At 36.2% G+C, this 15,284-nt stretch overlaps 1 protein-coding gene across 1 annotated transcript in view; it reads left to right on the top strand.

Annotated features, from left to right (window-relative positions):
• Positions 1 to 15,284, top strand: part of mcc (MCC regulator of WNT signaling pathway) — a 570,331-nt gene that overhangs the window by 45,714 nt on the left and 509,333 nt on the right. The window contains exon 2 of the mRNA XM_039758932.1: positions 8,491 to 8,738. Within this exon, the coding sequence (XP_039614866.1) occupies positions 8,491 to 8,738 (248 nt within the window). The remainder of the gene's footprint in view (positions 1 to 8,490; positions 8,739 to 15,284) is intronic.

Raw genomic sequence — 15,284 nt, 5'->3', positions numbered from 1 at the left:
ACTCTTTAACGTCAAAGTGGAAGCAGATCTCTGCAATATGAACTAAATTAATTACAACCATAAAACACAGAAGAATTAATCACTCAAGTATTCACCTCCTTTAGGACAGTGTTTATTACATGCCTTTTTGGCAGCCAATCCAGCCTTGCTTCTATGAATCAAATTTACAAATTTGGAGACTGCAATTTTTCCTCATCATTCAATGGACGTATATTAACAAATGAAATGAAGTTGATCAGACAAAACATGAAATATTTTGGGTTCATATCTATCATTATCTGCAGTGAAATAAAAGTCAAAGTAATTTTAAGAATCACTGCGTTTTGTTTTTTTTTTGTATTTGCATTTTCCATACCATCGCAAGTTTTTCTGATTTAGGGTTGTATATATTGTGTACACCATGGGGAACTCCAGCTCCCCAAACACCCAACACAAACAAGCACAGACACAAGGTAAAAAGCCCAAAGAGTCTTTCCCACCACCACTGCCATAAGTATAATCACTTTATACCACAGTAAAGCAACTCTTTGTCTTCTCTATCTGTCTCTCACTGGTCACAGCCTGCTCTATGCAAACTTTGTCCACCTTCCACCTGACTCTGGTGAGACAGGCATATCCTTTTATCTCCCACTCAGGAGTACTTTGGTCTTCCACACACATGGTCCGAAAGCTCTTCCGGGTGAGATGGAAACCACATGAAGTAGGGCTCCCCAGTCCCTGAAGCACCTCCTGGTGGCACCCATGGAACCCAGTAGGGCTAAGTTGAATAATTCCATGTCCAATATTGCACCCAGGGGGGCTGCAATCTTGAGATAATGCCCTGTGCACACCAGCTGTCCTTCACAATATACTGTATATAAATAAAATATATATTTATACACATAATGTATTTAAATGCCTGTATATTTAAGTATTGTGATGGACGGCCAGCGGCTCAGTCCAGCCGGGACATTCCAGAATGGGAAGAAGGGAGAAGAGTAGCCTTTTTGGGACACTGCCTCCCCCGGGATGCTAGGTGGCAGCTCCCCTGGACGGTAATGGTTCTCTGGATTCCCTCAGGGCATCCTGCGACATGGAATCCGTTTCCTCAGCCCTGTTGGGTGCCGTGGGTGCTGCCAGGGGGAGCTCACAAAGAACTTGGGAACTCCTACTCTTACTACAACCCGGAAGTACTTCGGAGTTACGAAGACGGAAGCCCGCAGTACTTCCGGGCTACTTGAGAACTGATGATGTGTTGTTTGACCCGGAAGAAGAGGAGGAACACTTCCGGGTCGAGGACTATTTAAAGGACTGGTCGAGACCCAGCAGAGAGCCGGAGTTGGGAGGGTCTTTGATGGAGCTGCTGGGAGTGGAGGATTGGATTATTGTACTTATTGATTATTGGATATTTGTGAATTGTAGCAAGTGTGGTGCTTTGTGCACTTTATTGAAGAGAAATATTAAAAATTCTTCTTAGTGCTTTTACAAGTGTGTCTTGGACGTCTGTCTGGTGGGTTTCACGGGGCAACAGTGCCCTAGCGTCCACAGTATCTATACAATCTGTATACAATTATATATTTATAAAATATGCAGTATGTTTGTCTTTATGATCCTTATACAATTCTAAACCCTTTGTCCAATCTGGACCAAACATTGCAAATGTTACTCTGCAAGACTATACTGTACATACAAGAAAGGCTACCATTAAAATGCTGGAACCCCCACACCCTCCCCCTGATTTCATCTTCTTGACGCATGAAAAATGTAGGTACTGTTTCTTTATTAACTGATTTTGACCAATCAGTTTGGACTTTTCTGGGTCACAGACTGCAAATCTGAAATAGTTTTTTCAAAATTCAAGATGCCATATCCAATATGGCAGACCACAATTTTTCCACATGAAAAATGTAGGTAATGTATTGAGGGGTCATTGCTGATTATTATTTCTTAAAAGTGACAGTTTTAATTGGCAATGAAGTAATTAATGAAAAGTCAGTTCCTTGTGTACATTTTGCATGTGGCCAATTTTTTCCATCAGCATTGAATATGGGCATGATGACTGATATAAACATAAGCAGTGCCTAAGGGCAATAGCAGAGGCAGCACTTTTGCAAAATCTCCATATTCTGCCAGTTTTATGATTTATTATTTTGATTCTAGTTGGTATTATTTCATCGTTGGTTCAATTCATTCAACCAAAAGATGCTACAAAAATGAAGTGCAGATTCACATGTAATAAAAGGGTCACCAAATTCTGGTTAGATCATGTGGAAAACATGAGCACCGTCTACAGGAGGGCTCAGACACGACTTCTTTGTGAAATCTTGCTATGCAACATATTATATTCTTACTGTAGGTGTTCAGTCTCAAATCAAAAACGTATACAAACAGATTGTCATAAAAGTTTAAGGATAAATTAAAGATAGACCTGCTTAAAAAGCATTGTATGCACTACCTCAGTACTGCTACTGGGGGCAAACTCACTTACTTTGACAATTAAAAAATCTTTGCTGAGGGTACACCTTGTCAGATTTAGAAATTCATGATCTGTGTGAATGAAGTCAGTATGTTTTACTCCTTGTATTTCCTTTTTTATTTATTTTCAAATAATATGCTTTCTTGAATGAGAACTAGTTTAAATCCAAGAACTGCTGATGTCAGAAGAAAATGTCTGATGCTGAATTCTGAAAACCAGGAGTAGCAAAACAACCATTTGAAATAGTACATTAAAAATTATAGCTCTTCGCAGCCACATAATAGAGGCCGAAATGTTGACAGGCAATGGTGCAGGTCAAATCATTTTCATCCTTAGAATACCTCTGATTCCTAATAATTTTCTGTTCTTTTTTTAAACATCTGCAATTTATTATTTGTGTCTGCTTTGCTATGACCATAAAAATTACAAGGTCAGACACTGAAAATTGCAGGCATTGATTTAAGAACAGAGTTTTTGTTTCATGTGCAGCTTTATTTTGCTTACTAACAGGTGACGTCAAACATCTTTGCTTATACACGCTCCACGAAATGCAACAAAAAAGGTTGTTTATAAAGAAGCATTCACTTGAAGGCTGACAGTTATTTGCCTCAGATTACTTTTATATAAGTAACTGTATATTTATTATTTCAATTTAATTGTAATGTTTCTATTAACATAAAATTGATATGCTTTATAAAGTGGAATACATATTGATTTATTTATTTCCAAAATTAAATACTGTTGATTATTCTACCTGTCAAAGATGGGTATGTCAGCTTGTTATAGAATACAATCGCATCTGAATTGCTCAGGAACTGAGTGTCCTATTCAAGGACACTGAACTGAGGCTGTATGTATTCTATCAGCTGCTTATTATTATGGCAGTGTAGCAAATAATTATACTAAGGGTTCTAGTTACATTAGACCAACATCAATCAGCTTGTATTTTGCATTTATTCAGTGCTATGCCTTCAAGCAGGGTAAAAACTCTCAGCATTCCAGTGAGTCAACATCATATGACCAAAAAGAAGTTGGGCAATATTAATCATGGTAAGTTAACAGATAAAACCACAATATAGATCACCTTTGTAGTTCTTAAGAAGACCAATATGGCATCAATGCTAAGTATCTTTCAGATTTTCCTGAGGAATGCTGGTTGCCTGAGAGTTTCAAATTTGAAAATAAATTTGTATATATTTGAGATACAGATAGCAAAAAGAATACATTAGAGGAGCTAGAAAATGTTTAGTTAAGCTGGATAGTGGGCATGACTGTCATTTTTTTACAAACCAGAATTAGAGAGTGGTGAAACGAGAACATAAATTATGAAAGACAAAGATGACAAAAACAAAATCCTAATGCCACACTGGCCCTGACTATAAAGGATATACTGTGTCTTCTAGATTGGTTGGTTTCCTCATATTCTCACTTTCTAAAATCACATATAACCTACATATTACCAATGTTTTTTTTTTTTTGTTATCTGGCTTCTCTTTCTCCAAGCCAGTAAGTCTCTAACTCAAGTCATATTTTTTTCCCTCTGAAACTTATTGAACTATGGCAAGGAGTGTTTGTCATGATCAAGTTCTTCATTTTGACTTTTTTATTTCTCCTTGGCCTCCAGATATTTTGAGACTTTTTTTCGGGTTCTAAAGGTCAAGGAATCTCATGATTGCCATGAACTTGGAATTTCCTTAGCATGAAGCCCCAACAAACTCTAGCAAAATGACAACACAAAAGGAAGACTCCACCAACCTCTGGCTTGTATACATAAAGGACAGATGAAGGTTCTTCATAAATAAAATTATTATACCATACCATACCATACCATTTTTATTTGTTGAGCGCTTAAAACTACAGCATTACAACTGACCGAAGAGCTGTACAGTTAAAAAGAAGCAAGACTAAAAACAAAATATTAAACACAAACATTAAGAGAGAAATTAAAACAGAGATACTAAAAACAGGCCAGAGGACCCAATAAAATAGGGAAATAGGAAGAAACAAGTGGAACTGAGACAGGTTAAGAAGTAAAAGCCAATGTGAAGAAGTGTGTTTTTAGGCGTGATTTAAATGAGGCGACTGAGGTGGCTTGTCTACCACTAAAGGTAGGGAGTTCCAGAGCCTGGGTGCACAGACGGAAAAAGCCCTTTCACCACGAGCTTTAAAACGTGCCTTGGGAATGGTTAGGAGCAACTGATCTGTGGATCTAAGAACACGAAGAGGATTGTGAGGATGGAGCAAGACACTCAAATATGTGGGGGCTAGACCGTTTAGTGCCTTATATTATTATAACAATGCTCTTCCTAACAAAAACTGCAAAAGGTGTAGTAGGCATTGCCTGAATGGTAATCCAAAAGCAAACAAGCTCCAAAAATACAAATCCAGCAAGGATGATGTGGAAACAGAGCATGTGCATGAAGATCACAAATGCAGGAATCACAAAAAAGCACAATACATCTTTAGAACTCACCAAAACTGCCAGGTTTATTCAATGAACAGCAGGGGACTGCTTTTTTTAAATTTTTTATAGGGCCAAGGGCAGTCCTTTATGGGGATAGGCAGGTGGCCCCGCCTCTTGGGGAACCACCCACAAAACACAAAATCATAGCAGGGATACATAAAAATGAATCTAAAAAATACATTAATATAAAACACAAAATTCAAAAACAGCAATAAAATACATAAATAACTATAAAACCATGACAGCGTTCATTTTGATTTTTGTACTTGTATAAATTTTTAACAATGTAAAAAATAAACATCATTCCCCAACAACAGCAATTTGTTTTTCTTACGGCACCAAGATTTTGAGAGTTACTTTTTGTTGGTCATAACTGGAGGTGTACAGTGCATAACATTACCGGGTCAAAGATATAAAGGTCAAGCCAAATGCTTCCTGGTTGTCCAAGTTTGGATTCTCCCTAAAGACCTTTGCATTCATCCTTTGGTATCACCAAATTCCTCTTAAATATAATTTTGTCCTACTTTTTTGACTTTGGCTCTGGTTATGTAATTATAATTAATTTTTGTTTTAGAAGTTCTCTGCACTGTTTTTCTCACTAGAGCTTAATATATTTTGCTGTTTGCTTAACATATTTGTCTTTCTGGTTCTGACCCTTTATTTGAAATAGTTGTATCGGTGACATCTCCTGATTCCAATTTTGCACAAAAACTGCCGCCACCTTGTGCAGTCAATATAGTGTTTTTTCAGTCTCCACCAGTGTTTCATCCGGCACCAACCTCAAATATGTTAATATGTACTGTATACATACCTGAATACAGACTGCTCATAACTTTCGCTCCTTTCTGGTTTTCAACTCAAAATATGTGTTTTATATTTACATTTGACATTAGGTTAGGTTAGGTTAGGTAGACTTTATTATCCCGAATGGAAATTTGTTTGCACCAGAAAAGTACAAATAATTATGCATGTAACATTCTCCATTAGTGAAACCTGACCTGTTAAACATTTCTGAAACCTGGCTCCAACTTTGTTTTAATTAAGTAGTGTCTTGGTTTCAGCAACAGGCATTAAGCATTTGAAAAGGCGTGTTCTTTTTTTAATTGCTTCTCCAGATGTTTTCTTTTAATCAGGGTTTGCCTACTTGAAACAAGAGGTGCGTTTTATTGGCTTCTGCATTCCAGTCATAACAAGTTGCGAAGTGCCTTCCACTCTGTTCAGAGTAAACATCTCAACATATCAATTAAAGCAGATTGAGTTGAGTATACATTTTATGGGCATTTTGGATGCAACAAAGCATTTAAACTTGAGTTAAGTAGTAGTCTTTGTAAAATAATAAATAGCACTTTTCTTTAGAAAGCAAGCTCCTCCTTACATCGTTTAAACACATTTAATGTTTGTATCACTTGCTTTAACGGATTTACCTTGTAGAGGCGAATGCAATACTTTGGATGTAAGAACGATATTTTAATAAATGTGTGTTTGAGATACTAAGACTTTTGTATATTTTAAAAAAGCATAAAGTCTAAAGAAAAGTCATGGAATATATTAGGTATGACATTTTGCCCAATTCTTTTCTTAATTTTGTAAGGTGTAGTATGTTATTTTATTGTACTCACTATTACCATCCTCTATTGGGTTATCCTGGTGAGGTGGACTAGCCAGCCCAGGCCATTCCTGTCATCAGCAACTTTTTCCAGTTGTTTTTGGGAAATTCCAAGGAGTGTCAGGGTCAATTGAGATGTACTTCTGTTGTTGCTCTTTGATGTTTGCTTATCTATCCACATTTCTAAGACCTCCATCCTAAAACTGCACTGCCATTTTGTCTTAAATATTTATTGACTCATGGCACTGTGAGTCTGCTACCAGATGCTTCGAGGCTCAGAGATTATCTTCGTAGCAGCCTGCCAAATGGGGTACAGCTGGATTCACAGGCTACAGCAAGGTGCAGTCACATGCTGTAGTTTATTCAACTTGTCATCTATTTTGGTCACATTTCTTCTTGCATTATCTTGAGCAATATGACTTCAAAAAAGATTGTGAAATAATTAGAAAAGGCCAAGAGAAATCAAAAGACTATTTCTTTGAATGTGAAACTTGAAGAAAAAAAAGTGTAGGTAAACAGTTTCATTAAACTGATTAATGTTATTATTAAACAAATTCTGTCAATTTTCATATAGAGTATATTTGTGTTTTCTGAATAAAAATGGGCATCATGTTTGGGACCAGAGATTGCTTAAAAAATGTTTTTAATTTAATTAAGGGTAATTAGGGTATGTGCTATAAAAATTTACCTTATGAGGGGGTTTTGAGAAATGGAATAACTTTGTAAGTTGGGGAAGTCCTGTATAAGTATAATGTATGTAGTATGAGTAGGAGTGAAAGAAAAAAAGGCAATGGACAAAAGGATTGTACTTTGTTTTGTTTGTGGTTTTATAGAGCATATACACTACATACACTGGGATAGTTGTGCCTTGAAAAGTTTGCAAAAAAGTATCAATACATATTGGAAATGAAATGTAACATCTACATGCTGTATAGGAAGGTGTACATGTACTTTTCTGGAAACACTCATAAGTTATTCATTCCCATGTAATAGTTAATGGAATAAGTCATTCTGTCATACAGTTGCACAACTGGTCTTTAATTGTGTAGATGTTTCAGAACAAACTGTATGTGTAGAGATGCTAACATCAACAAGTTTTCATGGTGCCTCAACCTGGAGTAAAAAGATGGATGATTGCTGTATCAAGATGTTTACTATTTGCATTTGTATTAGGTGTCCCTTGATGCCATATGTTTAGAAATGTAGAAGTGAGAGTACTGAATTCTCCTACTGCTAAATACAGAAGGACTCTACATTTCACTTCAGATTTCAAGGAGTGGCTGTTTAGCTTAAAGTGTAGTGCAAATAATCACTCAATCTCAGAGAAATTAAAGTGAACATATTAAGCATATATGCAGGCATAAAACTCAACAGCTAATATTCAATAAAAGACTGATTAGGGGAGATTAGATTGCCTTCTGCTTGGAAATCCAGTAGGCAAGAAAACTGCTGAATTGTTTCACATAATGTTTTTTCCAGATGTTGTTTCACAGTGGGCAGTGACTAAAAGCCCCTTAACAGGTTCTCTGGCCATAAGTTTATTTAGAGGCAATTATAGTGACAGACTAATATTTCTAAAAGTTCTGTCACATATTTTGTAATCTGCAGACATGTCTTTTAGTGGCAGTGTGATTTATAATGAGCAGCTGTAGAAATAATAGCTGATAGATACATTACCTCCTTAACCTTCATTTCTATGTCTCGAGGGAGACATAAACCTTTATAATCAGAAATGTAACACAATAACTTGAGTTCTGTATTAACTAACAAATAGACTGCAATCCTGTTACTTTATGTGTTATATTGTTCACACCTCCTTTAATGCAAGAAAGGCAGCACCTTTTGCTTTCTTTTTTTCAGTGTATTATGTGGAGTAAAGTGTAGCAAATCACATCACTCTTGCTTTCAATCAGTCAGCCCCTTTTCCCTAAAAGTTGTAAAGCCATTTATTTTTCCCATTTCTAGGAATGACTTACTTATGGTTTGCCGACAATTGAATATGGAGGACTCTGTAGCAGAGATAATGCATCAACTTGGAGCCAATGAACAGGGCAAGATTTCCTTTGAGGATTTCACAAGATGTCGCATGCAGCTAGTGAGTGAAATTAGAAAAGAAGAGGGCGAACTCTCAGTCAAGTCAGATGATTCCTGTAAGAAGAAAAAATTAAGGGATCGTATTGCTTCCTGGCCAACTAGCAGTGATAATAGTTTAGGTAAGTACAAGCTTTTTCATTTATATTTATATTTATATTTACATTTATTTATTTATAATGCACTTTAAAAACAACATCAGGGCTGACCAGAGTGCTGTACAATAAAACCTAACATATAATACACACAATAACCAAAGAGGTAAAAGAAACAGAAACACATAAGTGCTGAAGAAATTCATAATAAAAAAGTACACAGATATTCAACTATGGTTCCAGTCAACATCTCACACAGGGTCATAGGCCAGGGAGTAAAAGTTTGTTTTTAAATAAGATTTAAAGACAGCAAGTGAAGGAGCCTGCCTAACATGCAATGGCAAATCGTTCCAGAGTTTTGGAGCTGCAACTGAAAAAGCCCAATCACCTCTAACTTTGCATTGTGTCTTAGGGTCAAGTAAAACTATCTGGTCTGCTGACCTCAGAGAGCGAGATGGTACATATAGGTTCAGCAGTTCTGACAGATAAAATGGAGCACAACCATTAAACGATTTAAAAACAAATACAAGAGTATTAAAATGGATTCGAAAACGAACTGGAAGCCAGTGAAGGGAAGCTAAAATAGGGGTAATATGCTCTTGCTTGCTTGTACCAGTTAAAAATCGCAGTAGCTGTAGGCGAGCAATAGAGGCCTGGCTAATTCCAAAAAGAAGCGCATTCCTGTAATCTAGACGAGAAGTTATAAAAGCATGTATCACTGTTTCAAGGTTGCGTTTAGACGAAACAGACTTGATTTTTGACAGCTGCCTCAACTGGAAAAAGCACGATTTTACCACTGTATTCACATGGCTGTCAAGTTTTAAAATAGATACCTAAATTTGTGATCATGGATTTCTCATATTGAGCCACAGTGGAAAGGTCGATGCAGGGGGTCCTGCTGGTGCCATTGGGTTTGAGCAACATGAATTTATGTATTAATATTTGTGCAATAACATAACATCCCAAATCCCTGAAACCACATCATTGAATTCATGATCACAGAATGGTGTTATAAAGCTTGTAACAAATAAGTATGTGGTATTTGTAGTTTCCTTTGAATTCAAAACTTTGGCATCAAAGAATTAATGGCGATTAAATTAAAACCATGATGTTGGGCCTATTAAGAACTGCTAGAAGCTCAGAAGTAAAAATGTATAAGTAAATTTACCTGTTCTTCATTAAAATGCTTCCCACTTCTTCTTGAAAAGGTGCTCACATTAACTGTGAAAGTTCTCAAAAATGCAGTCTTTCGAGTGTATGAACAAAATTCAATGCTGTACTTTAGAGTTTCATCACCTAATGGCAAAATATCCATCCATCTGTCCCTTCATTTTCTGCTGCTAATCCAGGTCAAGAAAAGTTAGTCTGAGCCCTGAATCTTGAGGGACACAATATCTAAACGTGCTAGTATGGTGTATTGGCATGTGCGTATATTGAAAGCAATGAGATAAGTGCTGGATGAAGTCACCCAATTAAATTCTCCAGTCTGTGTATTATACTGGTCAATAATATTAAAAGCTGTGTTTTAAATCTAAAAGCTGAATGACTGCATTATTTTAATTCATCAGTATGAGCTGCGGCCATATCTGTGCTGCCACTGAGATGAACAATAAACTGAAATATTTCATTAAGATAAGACTCAAGTTGCTGGGTTGTAATTTTCTCTAATTAATTACAGAGAAAGCAAAATTTGAAAACAGTTAATCATTCTTAAAATTTTGAACTAAGCAGGTGCTATTAAATAAAATTTTAACAAACAAACAAACAAATTATTTGCCTGTATTATACAGCAGTTTACATTCTAATTTGATTATATTTAGAATTATATTGATTTAAATCGTACACTTCTTTTTCTTTAGCCTTATTTCGTTTCTTACCCTGTATACTCATTTCTTTTAAGAATGAGTTCGTCTTCATTATTTTACTTGCACAGTGGTCTCCTGAGTTTAGCTCTATTTGTTTGATATTCACCACCATTTAGCTTTTGAAGTATTTAATGATTTATTTGAAAAGTTCAAAGTGATTTCATTTTGCCTTTTTATGTGTTTGAATTCTGTCACTGGAAGGACTTAAACTACTCTTTCAGGTACAGTATATTGGAACATAACAAGATGAAAGGCTTTAGGATGACCCTTGAGGTAAATTGCCACCAACTGATTCTCCTTTTCGCATAAGAATGTTAAAATGTTATAATGTAAAATTAATTTCAGCTGCTTCCCTTAAAAAGCTTATGTCCCACATATCAAGAAAGCATATAAACATTAAATCTACAGCCAATAATGACCCCATAAACATATAAACTGAAACAAATAATAGTATCATTACACCATTCCTGCCTAATTTTGCAGTCAGTTGTTGTTCGGGTTACAGTTTCCACTTGAGATGTTTCACCTTCCTACTTTGTTGTATTCCTGCAAATTTTGGTTGGACTTTGAGAGAAATGCAAGGTCAATGTTGCTTTGCTATTTTCTTCCTACAAAATCAATTAAAGACAAGCTCTAATTTGTTTCATGAAAAGTAACAGGAAATTAGAGGTCCTCACAGTACGGATTTTTCAAATCCTGCTTCTGGCTGTTCCCAACAAAGTACAATCCCACTTCTGCTGGCTTTCTCCCACTCCAACCAAAGCTCCATCCTCCTCACAACTGCTTTCTCATTTTCTATCTAAAAGACATATGAATTGGCCACATATCCTCGTGTGGATTTCTAAAACAGCAGAATCACCCAGAGGGTAAAAAAAGAAAAGTATACTTCAAGTAGTTCACCTACTGTACCTTTACAAGATTCTATGCACAATGCATGTCATAGTTTATTTGAGAATTAAGTTAAAAAAGTGAGATGCCATGGCATAAAAGAAGTGTGCCTACTATCATTTTCTTCTTTTCTTTTTACAGTGAAACAGTATTGAATAATATTAGAATATTATTGATAGTTTACTTTTCATGAAGCAGTTTTCACCAAGTGTTTTGCCATGGTAGGCTCCTAGGTATTCCCCTTTATAGTCTTTATTAGGTATCCCTTAACAAAATGTCTTACATCCCTTATTGTTATTACACTGCCATGACTGACTGATGTTACCCTTTCTTTTACCATAAAGAAAATCAAAAGTATGAACATCATCCAACTTGGTGGTGCTCGAAGTTTAGTTTTTCCAGGCAGCCCATTTCTCACATTGCTTGAGGTTTCAGCATTAAATCAAAAAATTCTTGGATTGACTTTTCCCACCCTAGTGTCTTTCTTCTAATTTCCCAGATAGTATGTTAGAAAATACAACTTTAGGGACCTTCAAAGCTAGACTTGATATTATTTTGGAAGGATTAAGTGGAAAGGACTGGCAAGCTTTGCTGGGCTGAATTCCCTGTTCTCATCCAGATTGTTCAAATGTTATTGATGTTCTCTTTATTCATCTTTTACACTGATCTTATAAAGTTTATCTAGGTATGATGTGGTCATCCTGTTTCCATTGCCTTTTTTGCAATTAAATTTCTTGTCTTCAAAAAATGCATTCAAGTGCTAATAAGCTTCTGCCATTAAAGTCAGGAGGTATAATAAGACGTGTTTGTTTAACTAGGAAACAGGTGTTTTAAGAAGTGCGCTTGTATCATCATCCAGAGTTTATAATACTAAAATCATGTTTCCAAAATCAGCTCAAGCTTCTGACATCATAAATGGGTGCCAACAGCACAGCATGTCTGTACAACTTAGAAACAGCTTTTGCATTTAGACTCACAACATAGCAAGGCCAATTACACTTTCTACTTAATCATGTTAACAAACTCTCAGGTAATTCTTAAGCAAATACAACTCATTAGTGGACAAAGTACATTTTCAACAACCAAGTAATGTGACAAGTTGCTTTAACATAACAACTGTTTCAGCACAGAAAATAAAGCATCTTTTTAAAAGATGCAAGGAAAGTTCTTTTCTTTTCAGAAAATTTCTGCTCATTTCACCAACATGAAGGTTCACCCACTCTGTTACTGCCCACTCCTGACGGTATGAATGAGATCTAACGGCCCCACATCCATTCACAACCCTTAAATTGGTCTCTGTACCACATAACCTTGAGTTGGGTCCCATAGGTTTTCCATGACAATCCAGACCTTTCAAGCTAATTAAACATATTTGAAGTGTATTGTACACTCTCAATCAGTATTTCTCAACCTTTCTGTTGTCACGGCCCACTTTTTTCCATGTAAGTGTCTTTGCGATCCATCAAGAATCCCCTCTTGGTGAACAGAATATGATTATCAGTGCGCTGGGCACAGAAGGGGATTTGGTGCGATTGTTGGAACTGGGGGTTCGCCCTTGATTAATCAAGCCTGATCAACTGTGGGAGAGATCAAGCATGAGCCAATGCAAACCACAACCACTATAAACAATAGCAACTTATAACGCAGTGGTAGAGAAACACTGCTCTAGATACAGTTTCACCCTAAAAATGCCATTTCTGGCTGACCAAGTTATTATTTTCTAAATTTTATATTATTGACTGGAGTTGTGAGCATTATGTCCCAACTTGCAGAATTTTCTTCTCCAAACTTTTCTACATGATGCTACCTCTTCAAAGGGCTTTCATATAAAACTTCCGATTGGGAAACTCAATTTTCTATCTGTCTGTCTAGTAACATAACTTTATTACTGTATTTACTGTCTATTTAACTATTTTTATTATTTATATAACTGTATTATTTTTATTTGCTCAGTATAACTTTATTTTATATAATGCCTTCCTATACTGACCACATGGATAATTATATTTGTACATTTGAATTGCAGTCAAGGCAATTGTTTAACTCTTTCAGGGCTGATATCGACTTTTGTCCAAAGGAGGAGTTGACGATGGTAATCAACTGTAAAGTGTGACAAAACCAACCATTTTGTTTTAGTTGGACTCTCGTTGGTAGAAGGATAGTTGGCTTCATTGGTTTGACTGAGATTTCCTGCGCGCGTGTGAGTAGTAAGGCACAAACAAGAGCAAAAATGGTGCTGACATAATGGCGAGAGATCAAAACGAATGCGTAAAGCAAAATCCTCTGTGGATGAAGTTTTGCCTATTATCTCTGTGGACTATGACTTGCCGGACTCCAATTTTGATACAAGCGATCGAAAATGAATGTGACGTTCCAGCTTCAGCTGACTGGTTCCCAGCTAATCGTGATGCTGACAACCCTACAGAAATGTTCACCAGGAGGACTGCCACTTAACAATGATAAGACATAGAAACCAGATTGCAATGTACTGTGACTGTGACCACTGCTACTTCTGCTCCAGCCATGCGAAGACAGCTTGGAAGCAAGCCTGCCGCCCATTCTTGGCAAAATGGCAGCCGCTGCATGCAGCAACAGATGTTTAATGTTGACTTCTGTGTGAAACCATTGCTTTTCAGAAACTATGTTTTTTGGAAAAAATATTCAGCCCTCAAAGAGTTAATGAGAGTCACAAAGTGAATCAATGGTGAGGACTGAACCGTAAATCTTCAGGTTCACAGTCCATTGCCTGAACCACTAGGCAGGTCGTCTAATAAAATATTTAACAAATATATCTCAGTTTTACGCTTACAGCAAAATGAAACATTGTAAAATATATACACTACCAGTCAAAGGTTTTAGAATGCCTCAGTGTTTCCAGTTTTTCTTAAAATTTAATCCGTTGAAATGCAATGAATGACCTAAAATGGTGAAAAGTTAAGCAATAAACTGAAAGATATCAATTAAAGTGAATTAAGCCTTGCATGTTGTAGCAAACAGTTTGCACAGGTGTCCTAACCTCTGTTGATTACTTAAAAGCCCTCTGTCTGTCAGTCATTTGGAACAGACTGTGTTACTACACCCTCTGAAGTACTACTTGGACAATATTACACTGTGGAAAGTGATAATGGCAACTAACAAATGCAATAAGATTGAACATTATTACCATTACAAGTACAGGCCTTTCATTTAGAGAAATTGTTAAAACAAATAAAAGTGTCAATTAGTACGCCGTCCTAAACAATCCAAAGTCAATTGGAAACTGGAAGAAACTCTGATAAGAAGAGATCTGGCAGACCCAAAGTCACAACCCAATCAGAAGACACGTTTCTGAGGGTCATCAGCTTGCATGATGGGCACCTCATAGCAGAACAGTTTCAAGGACAACTTAAAAGTGGTCAAAAAAGCAAGTCTCAGTTTCTCCTTTGAAGAGGAGCCTTTGTAATGCAGGTTTACCTAACCTGAAAAAACTGATGTGTTCTAAAGCTTTTGACCAGTAGTGTACCTGTCTTCTGTCTTTGCTTCTTTTATAAACAGTATTAGTATTATTGTAATATGAAAGCAAGATGTGTGAAAAAAAAGAAAGAAAATGAATTTTATCAAGGTTCTAAATGTAATATGTAATAATGCAGCTATGATTGACTCCAATGACATATGTTTGGTCCTGTTATTTATGCTTCTTATAACTACATGCAGTTTATATCCAGTATGGTTATTTTGATTTTTCAAAATAAACAGATTATTCTGTGAAATGTGATGTATTGATAATTATAATATGAGAACTACCGGTGACATACACTGCAAATGTAGATTAATGGCATTC

This window comes from Polypterus senegalus, chromosome 7, assembly GCF_016835505.1.
Source record: "Polypterus senegalus isolate Bchr_013 chromosome 7, ASM1683550v1, whole genome shotgun sequence".
Lineage (NCBI taxonomy): Eukaryota > Metazoa > Chordata > Cladistia > Polypteriformes > Polypteridae > Polypterus > Polypterus senegalus.
This window is presented reverse-complemented; position numbering and strand designations above follow the sequence as displayed.